This window comes from Temnothorax nylanderi, unplaced genomic scaffold (genome assembly GCF_030848795.1).
Source record: "Temnothorax nylanderi isolate EJ_2023f unplaced genomic scaffold, tnyl_v1.0 TNYL_tig0093_pilon, whole genome shotgun sequence".
In the NCBI taxonomy this organism is placed as follows: Eukaryota; Metazoa; Arthropoda; class Insecta; order Hymenoptera; family Formicidae; genus Temnothorax; species Temnothorax nylanderi.
In genome coordinates this window covers 391,526-410,432 of record NW_027249155.1, presented here as the reverse complement: position 1 = coordinate 410,432, position 18,907 = coordinate 391,526, and the positions used below count along the sequence as shown (strand labels likewise).

Here is an 18,907-nt window from a genome sequence, read left to right as displayed (position 1 = left end):
TGATATCCGGCTATCATTGATTGGACATTATTCTAATCTTGATCGGCTTTTCATAATTCCGACTAAAAATATCGGATTATTCATTTGTTAATTTTTGAACGAACTGTCCATTTCTCTGTGAGTGTAGGAAACATACAGACATTTTAATTTATACATTTAGATTTAATCTCGCAGAGATTTTTAAGCTATCAAAAATGTGGAGCTTGTCGAAACGCGAAATCATATCATATTAGAATATATGAGCGAAGCATCCATTTCTTGTCGGATGAACCAAAGGTTGAAGTGAATCCCTTTCGATTCCCGAGTACTTTCAGGTGCCCTTACTCTTCGCACACTCTTCCCCATTTCGAATCCGTTTACGACGCACAAATAGATAATATATCACAGCTTAATCTGTTCCTCATCCGGACACTGTAGAGCTTTTTGGAAGGCGACCTTGGACGTGGAGACGCGGCGTCTGCGCTTTCCGACGGCCGGCCGGCCCGGCTGGCGGGATGCGCCAAAGCCGATCGATAGAAGGGATGCAAGAGGCTCTTCCGTGCAACGCGAGCATCTCATTCCGTCTCTCCACGCTTTCGTGTTTCCCTCGTTCGCGTGCCACGTTTTCTCGCCGCTCTCATTTAGAGTCGCATCATTCTCCGATCGTGAGACACGCGATCGTGTGTCTCCTCGCTATACTCCCGCGATTTTCCACGATGCCGTTCGTCCCGTGCGCGGAACGAGCGATCAGCTGCCGAATATCGCTGCATCTGTTGCTTATCGCTCGACTTCGTTTTTCATTTCTTTCTCGTGAAAACTCTCGACGAGTAGGGTAAATTTTACGGAGAGATTTTTAGTCCAGTTGATCTGGAGAAGTTGCAGGTGAAACGTCGTGAAAATGTCGAGTGCATTAAAAGCGTGTACAGTTAGAATCTCTTCGGGAATTCGTGATGAAGATCAAGAACGTAACGAAGCTGTTTATGAAGACTAACGATTTCCATGAAGTGGACCCGGCCAAGTCTTGAAGGTTTAAAGCCCCCACGTTGCTCTTTCGAAGCAATGCTCGCGCGTACTTTTAGCGTACTCACATTGCGAGATCGTGGTTGTTTCGAATGCATGAAATACGCGCCAGAATCCTTTAACTTGATGACCTCAGGTAATCAAAAATACATCATGTTATCGCAGATAAATTCCTTAATATTAGCAGACCATGTTACAAGTCCACGTCATTCAAACAAAAAATTGTCGAAACATTGAACATAATTAAGTAAATTATATTTTGCAAAATAGTATTGATGTTGATGGAAACTTATTGATGATTTTATAAGAAGTATTAACAATAAAATATAATTAAGATAACCAGGCAATAGAAACTGGCGCATGTGCTCGGACAAATAAGAAAACAAAGATAAAGCTTGGAGCGTGCGCGCGAACTAACGTGGCTCTTAGTCCAAGATATTTGCGCCGAAACTTGAAGTTTTTATTTATAAATCTTGTTGACACAGCAATCTCAAAATATCGTTTCTACAGGGATCAAAATAACTGTATATATTTTTTTTCTTGCCAATTAAGTGAAGTTAAAGGATGAGTTCGTCGAAGAATAGGTGAATACTCGATTGGGATTTGCGTTTCGTTTGCCCGACATAGAATAATCCACATTTTTAGATCGTTGCGCGGGGGATTATAAATATAATAGAAGATCGATTATACAAAAATAAAATATATGCGGGACGGTAATACATGCGTGAAGATCTAATTATTCTGTTATTTAGTTCGCTTCCGAAAGGAGCGAAGCTCCCATTTGTGGTAAAATATCCTACTTTATATTTCGAAGTAAAGGAATTCGAACCGGTATAATTTCGACGAATTTAATTTTCGACATTGCGAGTAAAGAAAGATTATGACATTTACTCCACTCAGCACAGTTATAGCATCGCGCGAATGAGAAATTCTGCGTGTCTATTATATCGAAAGTTGAACTCGCTGAAATTTTATCGGTCTCAATCACCATCGTGCGCATCAGTGTTATCGATGCGCAAACGGATTGTGCGCGAAATATTGTTTAACGAATGATACGTGATACTGCATCCCATACATCGATTGTTTGTGCTCTATGAGTCGTAGAGAATTACATCGTACATGCGATGCGATCGATTTTATGTGGCTCACATTTGAGAGGGTATGAAACTAATATTATAAATTGAATGAAACTACAAAAATATATAATGTTATAAAAATGATTTAGATGTATGTGATTGAATCAAAGATTAAAGAAATAAGAGTGGATTGTTATATCAGTTTAATCATACAAATCATGAATCAATGCTTGTATTATATTCAGGGCTTAAATGTAATGGTCCGGCCTCTCTGCACACATATATAGTGCTGTATTCGTATTTCTTTTTTTAACTATATTTTTTTTATTCCAGCAGTTTAATAACGAACTCATCACTCTGTTACAGTCTTATGTAGCAACCGGGTGAGCCAAATGACCAAGACCTATAATGACATAGAGGCAGTCACAAGGCTTCTGGAGGAGGTAAGCCTGACCGGGAAGCAAGAGCTAGTAGAAACTAAGCCCGCGCTGTGCATATCGCGTCGTTAAAATTTTACGAGTCGTAAATGTCCGTATCTAAAAATATTAACGAAACAAAATCGATAAGCCGTAACGAATTGATAAGTGATGACCGTTTAAATGACTTGTAAACAGTTATATAATTAGCACTCGCGTAGAATATGTAGGACTTCTCTCAAGTTATTAGAAATTTGTTCAAAATTTATTTTTGTATATATTCTTACTCATACTCCTGAATTACCTTCAAGTTTTAGCAATTTAAAGAGAGCAATAATTGTAGACGAGAGGTCTTCAAAGCTATAACAACTACGAAAATTAAACGGCTACGGTTTTCTTTAACAGAAAGAAAAAGACTTGGAGCTGACAGCGCGCATCGGCAAGGAACTGTTGGCACACAATCAGAAGCTTGAGACTACAGTAAACGCTTTAGAAGCTGAGCTTAAGGAAGCGAACGAGAAGATCACACAGTTAAACCATGAGGTGTTGAAGAAGACCGAGCTGATACAGATACTGACGAACGATGTGGATGAGTCTAGCTCGGAGGCCGGAACTCCCACCGGCCTGTGCGGCATTAATTTGGAGATGTTGCAGAGAAAGGTTAGCTGTTTGGAAGACGAGAATAAGCAGCTTCGCAACGAGTTCGCGAAACTAGTGCATGATGCCGACAGTTCCGAAGAACAGGAGGCACGTCTTGTACAAGACATCGCAATGCAATTAGGTATATTATCGTATCTATATCTGTTTGTTCTTGTATGAAAATGTATCTACTTGTAATACATATTTTATATTTCATATTAAATAACGCTTTAATCAATTTGTATTGGCAAAATTAGATAACTTTTTAATCGATAATGAGATCATATGAACATCAGACGGCTGTAGCATTGTTAAATAACTTCTGGCAAATAATAGCAAACGCCAACATGGAGGTGGATGGCATAGCGGAGGAGCTCGGTCGGCAAAAGGATGAGAATCGATTGCAGCATGAGCAAATAATTAGTCTTACTGCGAAATTAGCTGAGACAGAGCTTAGACTCGCTCAGCTGATGGCGGAGCACGACGAAGTGGGAGCGACTCTAGTCATCACTAGGGATAATCAAAATACACTTGCCGCTGAACTAGCTGAATTCAAAGAACGATATGCGGAGGTACATTTTTTTGCAAACATGAGAAACGATAGAGTAATTAATTATTTCGTTCAAGTCTCGTGAGAATCATGTAATATATATAGAAAAATAACTCGATGGTTAATACATTAAGATCTGAATTATTATCTCGTTTGTATAAATTTTTTTTTGTAAAAATACATCTCTATCGAGACACTGCATGTTATATACTTCAGGTGGTGAACTTACTAGCCGAAACGCAAGAGCAGTTGCGAAAACAGAGAAAACGTGGAATGCCAACTGTACGTGGTGGGTCGTTATTCCCATCGATGGGCGCAGCACCTCAACCGGATTCTATCGCTTCGGAACTGGAATCGTCCCTTTACTCGGAATTAAGTATTGATTCGGGGATCGGTGCAGGTGACAGGATGTACGTTACGAAGCTGCGTCTAATGCTCTATTATTATTAAATTTGAATATAACTTATATTATTATTAGATTTGAAATTGTCATCAAATATTCTTGCATATTCAAACCATAAGAATTATAGTTTCAATAATTACGTAGAGCAGTTAATAAAATAATTCGTATTGCGTTTATTTTCTAGACCAACCTACAAGAAAGTGTTTGAGACCGTTCGTAGCGCATCTCGTGCAACGTGTGCGGGAATGGATCCCAATCAGTTTCCTAGAATAGGTTCCATGACGACGTCGACATTGTCCAGCAGTTCTGTTGGCCCGCGGATGAGTTGTGGGCAAATGCGACCGCAAGCATCTACATTTCCCAGTTTGGATTCTACCGGTCATAGTAATGACGGATCCTTGCTCATCGAGATGGAAGATTATCCGTGTGTATCCATCTTTCTCTTCACGAAAAAAAATACAAATCGATTTTCCAATATGATCTGAAAGTGAAACTCTGCTTTCAGGGGACCACAGCGAATGGGTGTACCTGGTGCTCCTGGTGCTGCTGATTTAGAAGCTGCTATACGTCGTCTAACACCCGCGGAAGTATTAGCGAGGCGTGCGTGTCTCAGCACAGGTGCCGGCTACAGTTACGATTACGACGGTGGCATATTACATTCCCCGCCAACCTTCTTACCTTTCGACTGTCGCACTCCGGACAGCATCATGTCGACCGGCAGTAGCGGCAATCTGAGCGGCTTCAGCGGCAACAGCGGCAACGCTTGGCGTATCCCACAGAAACTGCAGATAGTCAAACCAATGGAGGGCTCCCAGACGTTGCATCATTGGTCGCGACTGGCGACGCCAACATTAGGTGGATTACTGGAGGACAGACCAGGCGTGAAGACTAGAGGTGGCCGCGCTCTCGAGGATCTCGGTCTTATAACATTCGCGTTGAGCGATTTGGAGGAAGATGAGGAATACACTAATCCCGGTAAACCATTCCAAGACACCGGCTCCATTTACACCTTTACTAACAGCACCGTGATGCATCCGGATGATCATACCACCAGCAGCGTGACACCGAGCATCGTTAGCAGTCGTGTCGCCTCAGCGCCCAACAGTGGTATGAACTCTGGTATGAATTCCGGTATGAGCACCCCTCGCACACACAGCCGTCGCAATTCAACTTCAACATTCTCCACCACGCTTGGATTGGCCAAGATGCTGAACGAAAGAGGAATCAAAGCCGTCACGCCCTCGTGCATAGGCACACCTACTGACGAACGGAATTTCTCGCCGACTGCTACACCGTGCAATAGTCCTGATGCGAGTCTGTCACCTAGGTCATCGTCCCCACCACCGGAGAGCGGTGCCTCGTTGACATTGGGACTGCTTAGCACCGGGGCGGAATTATTGAGACGTACTTTTAGTTACGAGCCTCCAGCGCCGGTGCAAGCTAAGAAAAAGAGACCGAAGTCGACGATCTCGCGCACGGAGAAGAAAGCTCTCACGGGGATACGTCTGGTGGAGAAATTGGAAAGGATTGGTATTGATACAATTATAGCCACTACGGTTAGCTCGTCGATCTCGCCGTTAGCTCTGCAGGGTGCTCTATACACGCGTCGTTCGACTGGAAGTCCAATGGCACAATTGACTTGCCTCAAAACTTCGATGTCCTCCAGTACCAGTCGAGAGAAGTTAATATCTCCCTCGTCTTCAACATCCTCCACTTGTGACGAATTTCCGTCGAGCAAACCGTCGTCATTGCTGGGCAAACGGGATGACAAGGAGCCCAAACCAAGCGTGTCCGGTTCCAATGCATTTAGCTCGAGAGCAGCGGGTCAGTCGCCAGATCGACAACGACGATCAGGTGCTAGAGCGACGAGACCCGATTTGGGACGAGTTAAGCCGCCAGCTCCGACGCCTGTAACTAAAGAATCCAAACAGTCGGCATTGGGAGCAATAAGTTCGCTTCTTTTTGGTCGTAAAGGTGGTTTATTGTGAATATTTTGTAGAATCTGTAATGCGATAGGGGACGAATCAATCAATTCCAGCGAATTATTTTTTAACGTGTTCGCAGAGAAAGAGCTTATTTGTTTTATTACCTGGAAATTTTGGTTCGTGTAATGTAATTACTTGAGTACACGATATGCTCCTGTCGTCAGTATTATTGACTGTCTACACTTTTGACGTATTCGCTGACTCGATACAGTAATTTTCGAATATAACGTGGTGAATCGTTGTAAATAATCATGAGAAAGTGGTGTTAACATTAATAAGATATACAAATCAGATTGCTATTCTATACAAACATATTTTAAGTTTTATTCTAAAGAATGAATTAACTGAGACGAATACAGAAGGGCGGAATATACTGTGTACAGTAAAAATACACAAAATCATTATACATTTTAAATTTTATTTTAAAATCTATAATGAATTAAAAACCGAATAGGTACAGAAGGGTTTTTTGATAGTTTGTGATAAATGAAGGGAAATCCATAAGTTACTAGCTCAAACGAAGATGAAAGATTATTTTAACAAAGATAATTGTATGATCTTCGACTATGTATCCGTGGACTGCTAGTTTTGTAATATTTACGCATTATATTATATTTGATAACGCAAAAATTTAAGAATCAAGATACATTGTGTATAATTGGCGATATAATTCAAGAGATTCGTTATATATCAACTATATTAATTACGTTATTAGAATTACGTATAAAAATCGATGCAAACCATTTAATAAATTTTTTATTCAGTAATTTATTTTTTACAAATCAAAAGAAATCGACAATACATCTAAATATCGTTTTTATAGAAGAATATTGTGTAATACACAATATTAGTAAAAACTAGTCAAACTGCGGCTTTTAGTCTATCTTATTTTATTTATTCATTTTATTTTATTAATATCTATAGTTAATAAATATCCCAATTTTGCGCAGATTTAATAGACCGAACGATCTTTACACTTGGGAACATTTCGCTCAATATCTCGCTATAAGATACGCAAATTATTTAGTGCAGTCCATATTCTTACATAGTTAAAGATTGAAATCTCAACGATATGGAGAACAAAAAAAAAACAAATTAAGAAAGCTATAATGGCAGGGTAGTTAAAGAAATTAATATTATATTCGAAATTCGTAGCGACTGGAAAATAAGCTGTTATTACCAATGCAATATAAACAATTAGGATACAAAGGGCAGGGAGGATGCTGAGAATGGTGCATCGTACTATAATGCATTATTTTATAATAATTTAGCACAAAGTCAAATCTCTGGTGCTTATTTTCTTAATTTATTTTCCTTAGCGAACGCTTGGTGACGACGAGTAGTCGTAGCAGGATCGTCAATGCTATTGTCAGTCTTTGCACGCGGAAGATTGTGCATTTAGCGTTGTTTTATTGTACTGTATATAGCTGAATGCAGCGGGACGGTAAAGCGCCTCGCAATCATTCTTTTATTTTTCTTAGCGACTTCTTTCGCATAACTTGGTAATTTATTGCAACCTTGTTTCCTGCAAGTGGGCCTGAGTTTTACGTAAGAGGACATGTAATGTATCATAGAGAAGAGTGTTTAGCTCGACGCAGCCTTGTACATAGACGTACAAATTAATAAATTAAATTGGAAAATAACGCTGTGTCGTTATCCTACCTCGTTTGCATTACCGCCGACATCTCCCTGCATCGTTCCTCCGGTCGTTCGAGAGGCCTAGAGCTAATCGGGAATCGCAGCGGAATAGCTGCGCGCGTTACTGTAAATAGAACGTCTGGCGAAACGATCGTGGAAATGTCATATATGTTTTACGTGCAATTACGCTTTGTATCGGGGGGTGGGGGAGGGGGGATATCAGAATCAAACATGGAGCGAGAAGTCTCGATAAAAATCAGCATTTATTGTTCCGATGATTATTTATTCCCGCGACATAATTTCAAATGTACGAGAAACGATTCTGAAGAAATTTCCTTGAACTTATCCCGAAAAATGAATTGTATATTCAATATGATGAAAATTAAATATTCCGTATAAAGGACGGTTAGAATGTGCTGAAAATGCATTTAGGTAAAATGTTGATCTTTCTCTCTTGAATAAGGAGCATAACGTATCATATCTTGGTTACGGCGAATTATTATAAAGATCAAGCGTATCGGTATAATTATAATCAAATGAGTGAATGTACAATTATTTAACGGAATGAATAAGGAGAGCTTTTCGTAGATTCGCGCTGGTTTCCTATGAGAACTGATGAAATCGATAAAGAATACGCATTACGCAAAATTGGGTAATTATAAAGTATAAAATAGAATGTAAAAGTAAAAAGTTTCCTGCGTAATTTATTCAAGAGAATTTACAGTTAAAGAGATTATCCAAGTAAATCAGTTTTATATTCAGTTTTCACGGTAAGCGAAAAAGACACGACAAGGTAAAATCAACAAATAGATTAAATTTCTTCATTACGATTAATGAGTACATAGATTCGCGCGGGTTTCCTATGAAAACTGATGGAATCGATGAAAAATACGCATTATGCAAAATAAGATATAAAAAGTATAAAATATAATGTGCAAAGAAAATTAGTTTTCTGCCGTAATTTGTTCGAGAGATTTTTTACTATCTACATTTCAGATAGATAAATGAGTTTCATATTCAGTTTCCATGGCAACCAAGAAGAAGAAACACGATTGCGCCACAAAGCAATAAGTAGATTAATTTTCGTAATTATGTTTGAAAAGCCGCATTGCCTCGACGAACAAGAGCATTCGAGAGACAAGAGAAATGTAATTGTTACGTAACTAAAGAGTAAGGAGTCGTGTATTTTAGTATATGGTTGTGTACACTATAATGTCTGCTAAACTATAAATATTAAGATCGAGGCCTTAATACGCATAAAGTTTTCTCGTTTGGTATCCGAGGTTTTATTTCAGATCATGTTTTCATGCTGGCACCTGTACTTAAATTTCATGTACGCTTTCCGTCAATTAGAATGCGACGTTTCGCCATGATTTATTCGATCGGTCAGCTACATTTACGTCATTTACGACGAGCATGTCTACAGCAAGTGCAACCTTTGTCGAAGGTGCTATGTAATCATTTTAGACCTATGGCAAGTAGAGATATGTCATACCTCCAAAATGAACAATAAATATATTTAAATATTAACAGTGCAGTCTTTTTTACGAGTTATTGCAACGTTAAATTCGTCTCGCAAATAAATTCTTATAAGAATAAGTTTCTTTTATAACTTTTGCTTCATTTGCTTATTTCAATTTATTTTTATTTATTTAAGGAAAAGCAAAATTTTAGAATATTAATATATTTTGTAATTTATAACGATATTTATGTTCAAACTTTATGCCGCTTTGTTTAACTCATCCATATTTTCTAATTAATTTTTCCAATTGTGAAATTTATTGTACTTTTAATTGTATTATAAAGTAAAATGTGTTGTTACACAAAAATTAAGAAAAAATCAACAATTTCCTCTATTTATTTTTTTCTTCTATTTTATCCTACGTTGTGATTTGTGAATGGCTGTGGTTAAACGTGTCAACGTGGACGCTCTCGTAAATTCTTATCCAATAAGTAAATTTATTACTTAGAAATTTTTTAAATCTAAATTGTTATGCCTGTTAATTGGTGAAGACAAAAAACGCTTAGTGATTCTTTAATATGATTGGTTCTTGCCTTTAGATCCTCGTTTGAGCTAAGTGCAGAGATACCAATCGTAATAAAGAATATCACTAAGCGCCTATCGAACAGCCCGAACAGGAATGATCCAAAATTGTGAGAATCGGACTGAATCGCGGAGGCGGAGGTCGTGAAAATTGCCTCTTCTCTTCAACAAGTCCAACATGGCGGTGAGTATTGGTTTCTCGCTTCAAAGATTTTTCGTTTAATCTACGTGTATCTTTTTTACAATTTAATTCTGTTCAATATCCTTATGACATAGAAATAACAGATATTACAAATTATGGAGAATATTAAATTTTTCCTAAAGTTGCCTATTTTTGAGGTTGTCTCTGCGTCACGTGGACGAGATTTCATGCTTGGTTCGATCGGTTCGTGTTTAACATATTGCTATTGCTGTTATTGGATTTGTTCGGCAATAAAGCTTATAGATTCATTTATTCTTAACTTTGGATTAATTAATATCAACATGACTGATTTATTAAAAATATGTTTCATTCACGTTGCTAGATACACTGTCAAGTGTAGAGGTTAATAATGTACTCGATGTGGATGTTAATAAATTGTACTTTAATTAATTAGGATGCAGAAAAAGCGCCCGAAGAAAAGGTCGAGAAGAAGACCGGTAAGAAGACTGGTAAGAAGCCCGATAAAAAGACGAAGAAGGAGCCGAAAGATGCATCCAAAAATATAATGCGTGAAGTCAAAATACGGAAGTTATGCCTGAATATTTGCGTGGGCGAATCTGGTGATCGACTGACGCGTGCCGCCAAGGTAGGTTTTCCAAGCATGTTGTTTTTGTTTTAATGAAGATGTTTCTAACAATTGAACCTTTAACGTTAAAATAATTTTTTGTATAGGTCTTGGAACAACTGACCGGCCAGCAACCAGTATTTTCCAAAGCTCGATATACGGTACGTTCGTTCGGTATCCGTCGTAATGAAAAAATTGCTGTCCATTGCACTGTACGCGGTGCCAAAGCTGAGGAGATTCTGGAACGTGGCTTGAAGGTGAAGTAAAGACTCTACATGTATTATTTACGCTATATGTATTATTACACTATATTCCTAACATGTGATTTTTGGTTATAGGTACGCGAATATGAATTGAGGAAGGAAAACTTCTCTTGTACTGGAAACTTTGGTTTCGGCATTCAAGAGCATATCGACTTGGGAATCAAGTATGATCCCAGTATCGGTATTTACGGTTTGGACTTCTACGTTGTACTTGGACGTCCAGGTTAATAATAACTACATTAATTTTAATTTTATACAGAAAATCAAGAAATATATATATATATATATATATATATATATAATAGATATTTTTGTCTTGTGATAGTATCTATATATTTAAATGTGCTAGAGGAAATGTTTCATATTTTTAATTCACGTTCATTTCACTGAACGTGTTATTTGATTGAGATTACACTTTAATTAAATATTATGTCAAACTTATATATATTAAATATGTATTTGATTTTTGTAGGATTTAATGTAGCACATAGAAGAAGAAAGACCGGTAAGGTTGGTTTTCAACACCGTCTTACCAAAGAAGATGCCATGAAGTGGTTCCAGCAGAAATATGATGGTATCATTATAGCTGGAAAAAAGTAATATATATTGTATAAATATATATTGCATAAAAAATTTCAACAATAATTGTTTACTATTTAATATTCACACCTCACATATAACGAAACTCTACGCTTTAATTTTATAAACATTATGGTCTTTCAAATTCTATAGTCAAATCATATATTTATTTAATAGAATTGTAAAACTTAATTAAAATATTCCAAACGAGATATCTACGAGAAGATCACAGTTTTAAAACATGCATTTAATTCTCACATGTATAGAAAATATTTTCTGTGTAAGTGATAAACTCCAACTTTATCTTTAATTGTTATATTTTTGCCTTTTTTTTTTTTAATTAAAAAGATGATTAGAAACCGAAAGTTCCTGAAGAATACGACCTTGATCATTTGTTAATTGAGCATTCAGGTATATAACATTTGTTGTATCTCACACATTTGGAAGACGAGTTAAATTTATTCTTCATTCACAAAGCGTGTACAGAAAATGGCGGAGCCAATCAGCATCCGTTACACCGGTCGCGCAGGTCGCGCTTCTCTTTATTTATAGGACTCTAGCGAGTAGTGCGAGTACGCGTCTTATGATCGTAGCCATTCCTCGGATCCGACATGGCCGTTCCTGTCATTTTAAATTTGAGTTAAACTGTATTGCGCGGCTGCGTTCGGTAGGAGTTCGCGTGCAAGTTTAACGCGATCTTCCTCAATGAGATATGTCAATACACGTTACCATGACCGGGAATCCTGTAAACGTACGCCGTGGGAGAATGGTGCTGTCCGATCTGGATCAGATCAAGAAGAACGAACGTGATCGCCGACGAAGGTTACGCTTGGAACAGGTATGTCTATTCGTCGAAAATGTTCAAACCCGGCCCGATTCGAAGCCAAGATTCGAAGAAGCGAGTGAAGTACGAGTCCCCGATCCCTTTTAATTGGAATCTACATAATTGAACTGCACATACTGTCAATTTTCTATGTTTTATCGTGCGCCCCTTGACAATGTAAACATCAGTGTAAAGTGACATATTGCGTTGCAGGTTCGGCAGCAGTCGAAGGAAATATCGAATCGACTTTTGGAACGTGCCAAGAATATAGCGAAGAAAGAGCTTAGTAAATTGGAGAGAGACGGAAAGTCAGAACTTAGGGAGATGCACGATAGAAAGATCATGGACATACAACGCAAGTATCAGGAAGATTTGGAGGACATCGGTCAAGCTCATGCCTCTGCTGCCTTGCAACCGAATGCAGACGCGATAATAGAAGAAGATGAAAGGAAAGATAGAGCTGTGGCGCTAAAAAGAGGGAAGGATGCTCTAGAGCGTGTGAAGGAAGCAAAACAGACGGATGATGCGGAAGCAGCTCATCAGGAAAGATTACGTAGAGTGCGAGAAATAGAAAATATAAGGGCTGCAATGGTGGCCAAACTTCCAAAGCTACCGTTATCTGAGGAAAATGACAGAATGGAAAGAAATCCTTCTCAAAGTGCAAATGAGGAAATTATGCAGGAAGTACTAACTCCAAATAGAAAAAGCAAAAAAGTTCTTCCCAAAAAATCACCTAGAAGGGTAAAGAAACCTAATCTAAAGGAACATCAAGAACCATTATCACCAAAACCGGGTCCTTCGGGATTACAAAAGAAATCTGCTGTACAATCTCACGAGTTAACCTCAAGGAAGAAAGCGGACAATTATGTGTCTGATGATATCGAGCATATTATTGATGATGCAAGTGATGATCAAGTACCACGAAGAACAGTGCCAACGATGAGCGCTATACCAACTAAGTCTGACAAGATAGCAAGATACAATCCAGAAGATTATACACAAAACACGTCAAGCAGCGTCAGCAGTAGTAGTTCTAGTTCAACCAGCGATGACTCGTCATATTTTTCTGACGCTGTAGAACAAATTACTTGCAATAAGACTCCGAGGACTCCAGCTTCAACGGAGAACAAAGTACGATCACAATGTAATCGCAATATGCAGCAGAGATACGTCTACGACAGGCCTCTTGGTATGGTTGAAAGAATTGACATCAGAAATGAGCCAAGCGCGATGGAAGTAGCGCAGGCAATGAAAAATGCAGACAATGTAGAAACGCATATGTCCAAAACCCGCAAATTAAATGCTCAACGTCGTGGCGAGGATGCGATTTTGCGAGAGAAAGTACGGAGGGATTATCAGGCGCTTCTACAAAATCTAGATCACCTTGCACAGGAAGAACGCAAGCTAAAAGCTAGTCAGATTCAATCCGCGGAGGAAGATACATACATGCGACTACATCAGAGAAGTAAATGCCAAGAAGAACATCAAAAGAGGTTGAACCGTGCAGCTAAAAAGGTTCTCGGTACAGACGGCGCATCGACCCGGCGCACTCATCTCACAGAAAGAGTTATTACTTTACCAACGCAGAAAAAAGACGGCTTGCATGATGACGTACCACATTCCACATGGCAAGATCCTCACCTCATTGAAGAGCAGGCAGACGTTTGTCACACAGGTGTTTGTCATACAGAACAAGATAAAGATAGCAAAATGTCGCGCGAAGAACAAATACTGGATATGCTGAAGAAAGTTGAAAGGCAAAAAAGATTGCTGTTACAAGAATTTGGCGCCAGTTTGCCAGATAATATATTTAATGTCAGCATGAGGTCACTCTTTGAAGATAAAACGCCGACAAAAGCACCAGAATCTAGTACTGCCAAGCCTTCGTCACCTGAAGTTAAAGTCATAAATATGTCTAGTAGTGACGAATGCGTCAGAAAAGATCGTAAGATGAAGAAACCTGATAAATCACCTGCAAAAAAAATTGAGATTGCTTGTCAGACAGCACTAGAACAAACGGGTCCAGCGGAGAATAAGAGCGTACAAGTAGAATTACCTGAAAAAGACGCGCCACATCCCAGCAGAGACGCAACTGCACGAGTACCCCATCCGATTGAACCAAAAATCACTATTATTACACCGGAGACGGATGACAGTAGCAATAATTCGACAAGCTCTGAGATTAGTGGGATGGTCATTGAAATTGATAAGAAAGAAGTAATTGTAACACCTAAGAAGAGAAAGAACAGCGTGAGAGTATCGAAGCGACCGTCACCTCGAGTTTATCAAAAGATTCGCTCAACGTCCGTCAGCTCTAAAGCGACGTCACCTATGAAGAGGTTCTCGCGGTCTCAGTCGGGCTCTCGCCTGACTCCTCAGAAGAAGACGAAATGTTTGGATACGGCAGAAACAGCTACCAGAAGAGTTGATATACACATGAGCGAGTCTGCTCAAGATGAGACAGATCCATTGCAGGAAACTAGAGTGTCGATAGATGCTAGCGCGGAAAGTTCACAGACGGTTTCAGGTATGAACGATGAAGATCGATCTACGGGTAAGCCGTATCGGGTTCGGACTCAAACGAAAAGGTGGATTCGGATAAAAGATACTTCAGATACGTCAACGTCCACCGCCTTTGCAAGCCCACCGCCAGTAAAGCCTAGATCGGTGTTCGACGCTCTGAGTAACGTCACGCCGATCTTAGAAATGTTAGATTCTCCAGGACCTGAATGGAGAAGATTACAAGACATCAGCCCTGTTTCCACACCGGAAACTCCTTCGCCGCGTACAATGATGATGCCATCGAACATTCCGCACCGTGATAGGATTACCAGGATGCTTAGATTTAGTTTGAATGATTCTCAGAATGACAGTATTGTGATATCGGCACGAAAGGACCAGTCTACCATTACAGATCCATCAGACGTTTGTCAGAAATCTGCAGCATCAGAACGTGTATCTATTTCAGAGCAGCCATCATCCAAAGTCTGTATATGCAAAAATCCCCAATGTAAATTGTTACATATAAAACTTGACGATATTCACGATTACGCTTTAAAAAATTGTCCTGAAATATTGCAAAAGTATGAAGACCTACAAAATTTATGTGCAGAAAGAATAGCGTCTTTAACTGACCTCATCGAAAAAGTACGAAATGAACAAAAAGGTAAAGTATTATTAAAACGTTATTTATTTAACATATGCAGTTTAATTTCAATCACCCACGAGATATTTTTATACTATTGTGATTCCAGTAAAATATATATAATGTATCACTAACACTTGACAAAATAACATATTGAATTATGTATTAGATTGAATATGTTAATAGAACATTGTTTTTGTCCGAAATTTTAAATGGCATTACATATTTATTGCAGATATGGATTTTTCGCTAATTAGTCCAAGCGATGACACTAGCTTAATGCAAATTTCTACACCCAAAGCATCCCGTGACGATGCCCAAGCAGTACGTAGATTGATTGACAGTATAGAAGTAATTCATGCCCAACTTGCAAGAACTCTCCTTGAATCACAAAGAATTATGCGAGGAAGCGAAGCAGTTTCAAAGGATGAAACTTTATGCGATGCGGAAATCCAGGCGATCACTTCTACTCCCCGAAGTAAATTAGTAGATACTGTTAAAGCGCATATACAGGAATCCAAAGTAGTAGAAGGCAGAGCTAAGCCAAAAATTATTAGCAATGAAAAAGTTAATATACAGCTTAGCCGATTTAAAATGCAGCAAAAACCTCAAGCAACGTCGGCAATAAAAACAACGGAGCGTAACTGTTGGCCCCCGTGTACACTTTCTCTTCACGAAGAAGAAATAATAGAGAAATTGTCAAACGAAATTTTGGAACAAAGTAAAAATTTGGACAGAGCAAGTACCGCCTTTGCAGCTTTGAAAGAAAATGATGAGACACAGCATAGAGTATCTTCTTTTAAGGAATTTAATATAAAAAAGAGTGCCTCATTAGAACGTGAAAAAGATAGTAGCATTACAAAGGAACTTGCTTCTACTTCAGAGGTATGTAATATATCTTCATATCTTTATTTGTACATGTAACATTTTTTATTTACATAAGAATACAAATGAGAAAAAGAGAGGGAAATATTTGTACATATATTAAATATATGAAGTTTACTTATAACATTTGATTTAACATGTTAAAAGCACGATAAAATAATTAATACCATTTGACAAAGCAATTTCTATATATGAATACTATTTTACATGTTATTGTATATTTTTAGACAGCAAAAGAAAACGGTTTTATTCCTATATTAACTGGCATTCCCAAAATATTGCGCAATGGATATGCGACATCAATAAGTGCGAGGCCTAAACCTCCCGTTACATTGTTAAATGGACCGTACAGGTAAAATTAATCTAATAATTCTGTTTAGTATGTATATTTCAATTATATATATATTTTTGTTTTTCTTAATATTTCATGAATTATTCTGACTTTAATGCAAACAGACCAGAATTAGAATCATCAGGACATGAATTATCGACGATCGTGGAATTTGATACAACGGATGCAGTTAATAAAAGTAGCAAGAGCCCGGCAAAATCTAAGCCATCTGTTCATGTGGCTCCTTTACCTGTTCAACAGAATCAAAGTTCCTCAAAGAAATCAGCGGATTCGTCATCCGGTATGAAACATTCTACTGAAAAGCTGTCTTCCGCACAGAAATCACAAGAAACTACAACTATCTGCAGTTCTCCTGAAAAGTTAAAAAGTATGGCCGATTGTGTTACGGAAACGAGAGTTGAGGCTGAACGGGAGTACATGCTCGAAAAATGTAATAAACAGTTACAATGTGACACAACTACTGAAGAACCTATTTCTCAGACGAAAGATAAACTTGGTTCTTCCATAAGTATCGATCTTAATAAAGAGCATAAAGAAAGTAAATATAAAACGACATCTACTAGTGCGTACAGTTTTTCCGGATTATCTGGTATTTCAGAAATAACGAGTTCTCCGTCATCAGATATGTTAAAGCAGAATTCATCTCCGGAAGAAATGGAAACAGCTTTGAAGAAACTAGGTTTGGGTTGGGCGGTTACGACGCTAAAGAAAACTCGAGAAGCAAGTGCCCTTAGTTCCTCTTCAAACTCGGATGTTACACCAATGAATACAGCCAGAAGAATGATTTCTCCTACTAAGAAACAGCATGATTCGAATGGTTTTCCGGATATCAGTGACGTATCATCGATATCGATCAAAGAAGCTAGCAAGAGTACCGACCAAGCTGTGCTCTTAAAAGGAAGGACTTCCACGCCTAAATTTCAAAATTCAAATTCCAACAGTGAAAGATCCAGTACTACAAATACATCTGAAAGCGTTCAAGATCCAAGTGATAGTTTAACTGTGCCTAATGTGTCACTTACAAAAACGAAATCTGATAATAAGCAATTACAAAGTCCTTGACAGAAAGTGTTTTATATGTATAATTTTATTATTTACTCATTTAGAGATATATATTATTATATTTGATTTTTTTATGGGGAATTAGTTGTAAAATAGGGTATTCTCAATATGTGGGACCATTTTCGAACGTTGACATATAAATAATTTTTATCTTGAACGATACATATATATAATTGTTATAATGCGCTCGTGCTTTTGTTGCAAGCAACTCGAGATAAAAAGAGAGGAGAACCATAGTTCCAAATATCGCAAAAATCTATAAAATATTAAATGGCCATAGATACATCTGGGTTGCGCTAAATGTGACAGAATAAAATCCGAGCATACAACAGCGAATATACAATTTCTTAATATGTTATACTTTATAAAAAGTTTGTATGCAAACTTTTTTTATTTTATATCTTATTCAAGAAATAATTTATAGGAATTAAACAATTATTGGTTCTGTTTAAGCCGTGATCAGACTACGGATTGGGATTGAGATTGGATTGAAATTTGACCAATTAGAGCAAAGTTCACTAAACTTGAAGTTAGTTTTCTTTATTCTGATTGATTAAATTTCAATCCAATCTCAATCCCAATCCGTAGTCTGATCACGGCTTTTTACGATTATAAATAGATGAAATAGTCAAAACGATTGAATGCCGTGAATTATGACTATCGCGATTTATGACTATCGTGACGAGATTGATGAAATCTTTTAATAGCTTCAAGCATGAGATTACAATAAATTGAATAAGTATATGAAATTAAAAGACTGACAGCGCAATTCTAAACGTGATTTATAAAAACTATATGATGTGTAAAATAGAAGAGTTATATGAGATAACTTTTAAGAAGCTGAAGATATATAAGATGAATCTATGAAATATGCACACACACATCTACACTTTCTCTTGTTTTATACTTTATATTTTTCTAAATAAATAATAGTATTTATATATCTCTCGGTTTCGCTTCGATGATTTGAGTGTGAAAGAATGAGAGAAACCAATTATTTAGCAATATTATGTATATTTATTTAATTTTAATTATTTTTACACGACGAGAAAGATATACAGAGTGAATTAATAGAATCTGATAATTTTCAAAAAATTACTCACATGTTATTCGAGAGAATTTATAACTGTTCTTTTAAACAACATTACAATAAATATGCAGTCCAATAATATTTTACAAAAATATCCTAAAAAATATATATATTTCTCGTCCAATTCATAAATGCTTGAACTCGCGTTTCTTCCCGCCTTTTTAGTTTTCATAGAGAATAAAGTGGAAGAC

The 18,907-nt window shown here is 37.6% G+C and overlaps 3 protein-coding genes across 9 annotated transcripts in view; all 3 read left to right on the top strand.

Annotated features, from left to right (window-relative positions):
- Milt (trafficking kinesin-binding protein milt) overlaps nucleotides 1–9,236 on the top strand; it is a 44,659-nt gene extending 35,423 nt beyond the window's left edge. For 5 of the 7 annotated variants that reach the window (XM_071710866.1, XM_071710868.1, XM_071710870.1 and 2 more), the window contains 6 exons: nucleotides 2,442–2,518; nucleotides 2,897–3,272; nucleotides 3,467–3,702; nucleotides 3,897–4,090; nucleotides 4,268–4,507; nucleotides 4,589–9,236. In XM_071710866.1, the coding sequence (XP_071566967.1) occupies nucleotides 2,442–2,518; nucleotides 2,897–3,272; nucleotides 3,467–3,702; nucleotides 3,897–4,090; nucleotides 4,268–4,507; nucleotides 4,589–6,071 (2,606 nt within the window). In that variant the 3' untranslated portion in view covers nucleotides 6,072–9,236. Of the gene's footprint in view, nucleotides 1–178; nucleotides 1,136–2,441; nucleotides 2,519–2,896; nucleotides 3,273–3,466; nucleotides 3,703–3,896; nucleotides 4,091–4,267; nucleotides 4,508–4,588 lie in introns of those variants that run through there. The other 2 variants (XM_071710872.1, XM_071710871.1) reach the window with 2 other exon arrangements.
- Nucleotides 9,237–9,828: 592 nt separating this feature from the next.
- LOC139775127 (large ribosomal subunit protein uL5-like) lies at nucleotides 9,829–11,425 on the top strand. The gene is made up of 5 exons (XM_071710903.1): nucleotides 9,829–9,934; nucleotides 10,347–10,538; nucleotides 10,625–10,774; nucleotides 10,856–11,003; nucleotides 11,253–11,425. The coding sequence occupies exons 1-5, from the start codon at nucleotides 9,929–9,931 to the stop codon at nucleotides 11,378–11,380; spliced, it is 624 nt and encodes a 207-aa protein (XP_071567004.1). The 5' UTR covers nucleotides 9,829–9,928; the 3' UTR covers nucleotides 11,381–11,425.
- Nucleotides 11,426–11,964: 539 nt separating this feature from the next.
- On the top strand, nucleotides 11,965–18,569 carry LOC139775120 (uncharacterized). The gene is made up of 5 exons (XM_071710886.1): nucleotides 11,965–12,197; nucleotides 12,396–15,348; nucleotides 15,563–16,212; nucleotides 16,440–16,564; nucleotides 16,669–18,569. Exons 1-5 carry the CDS (start codon nucleotides 12,072–12,074, stop codon nucleotides 17,624–17,626), a joined length of 4,812 nt encoding a protein of 1,603 aa, XP_071566987.1. The 5' UTR covers nucleotides 11,965–12,071; the 3' UTR covers nucleotides 17,627–18,569.
- Nucleotides 18,570–18,907: the final 338 nt, after the last annotated feature.

Coding starts and splice junctions, on each gene's coding strand:
- LOC139775127 (XM_071710903.1), top strand. Junction 10,775..10,855: donor TTCTGGAACGTGGCTTGAAG/GTGAAGTAAAGA, acceptor TTTTGGTTATAG/GTACGCGAATATGAATTGAG. Junction 11,004..11,252: donor CGTTGTACTTGGACGTCCAG/GTTAATAATAAC, acceptor TGATTTTTGTAG/GATTTAATGTAGCACATAGA.
- LOC139775120 (XM_071710886.1), top strand. CDS start 12,072: ATGTCAATACACGTTACCATGACCGGGAATCCTGTAAACGTACGCCGT. Junction 15,349..15,562: donor AGTACGAAATGAACAAAAAG/GTAAAGTATTAT, acceptor TATTTATTGCAG/ATATGGATTTTTCGCTAATT. Junction 16,213..16,439: donor AACTTGCTTCTACTTCAGAG/GTATGTAATATA, acceptor GTATATTTTTAG/ACAGCAAAAGAAAACGGTTT.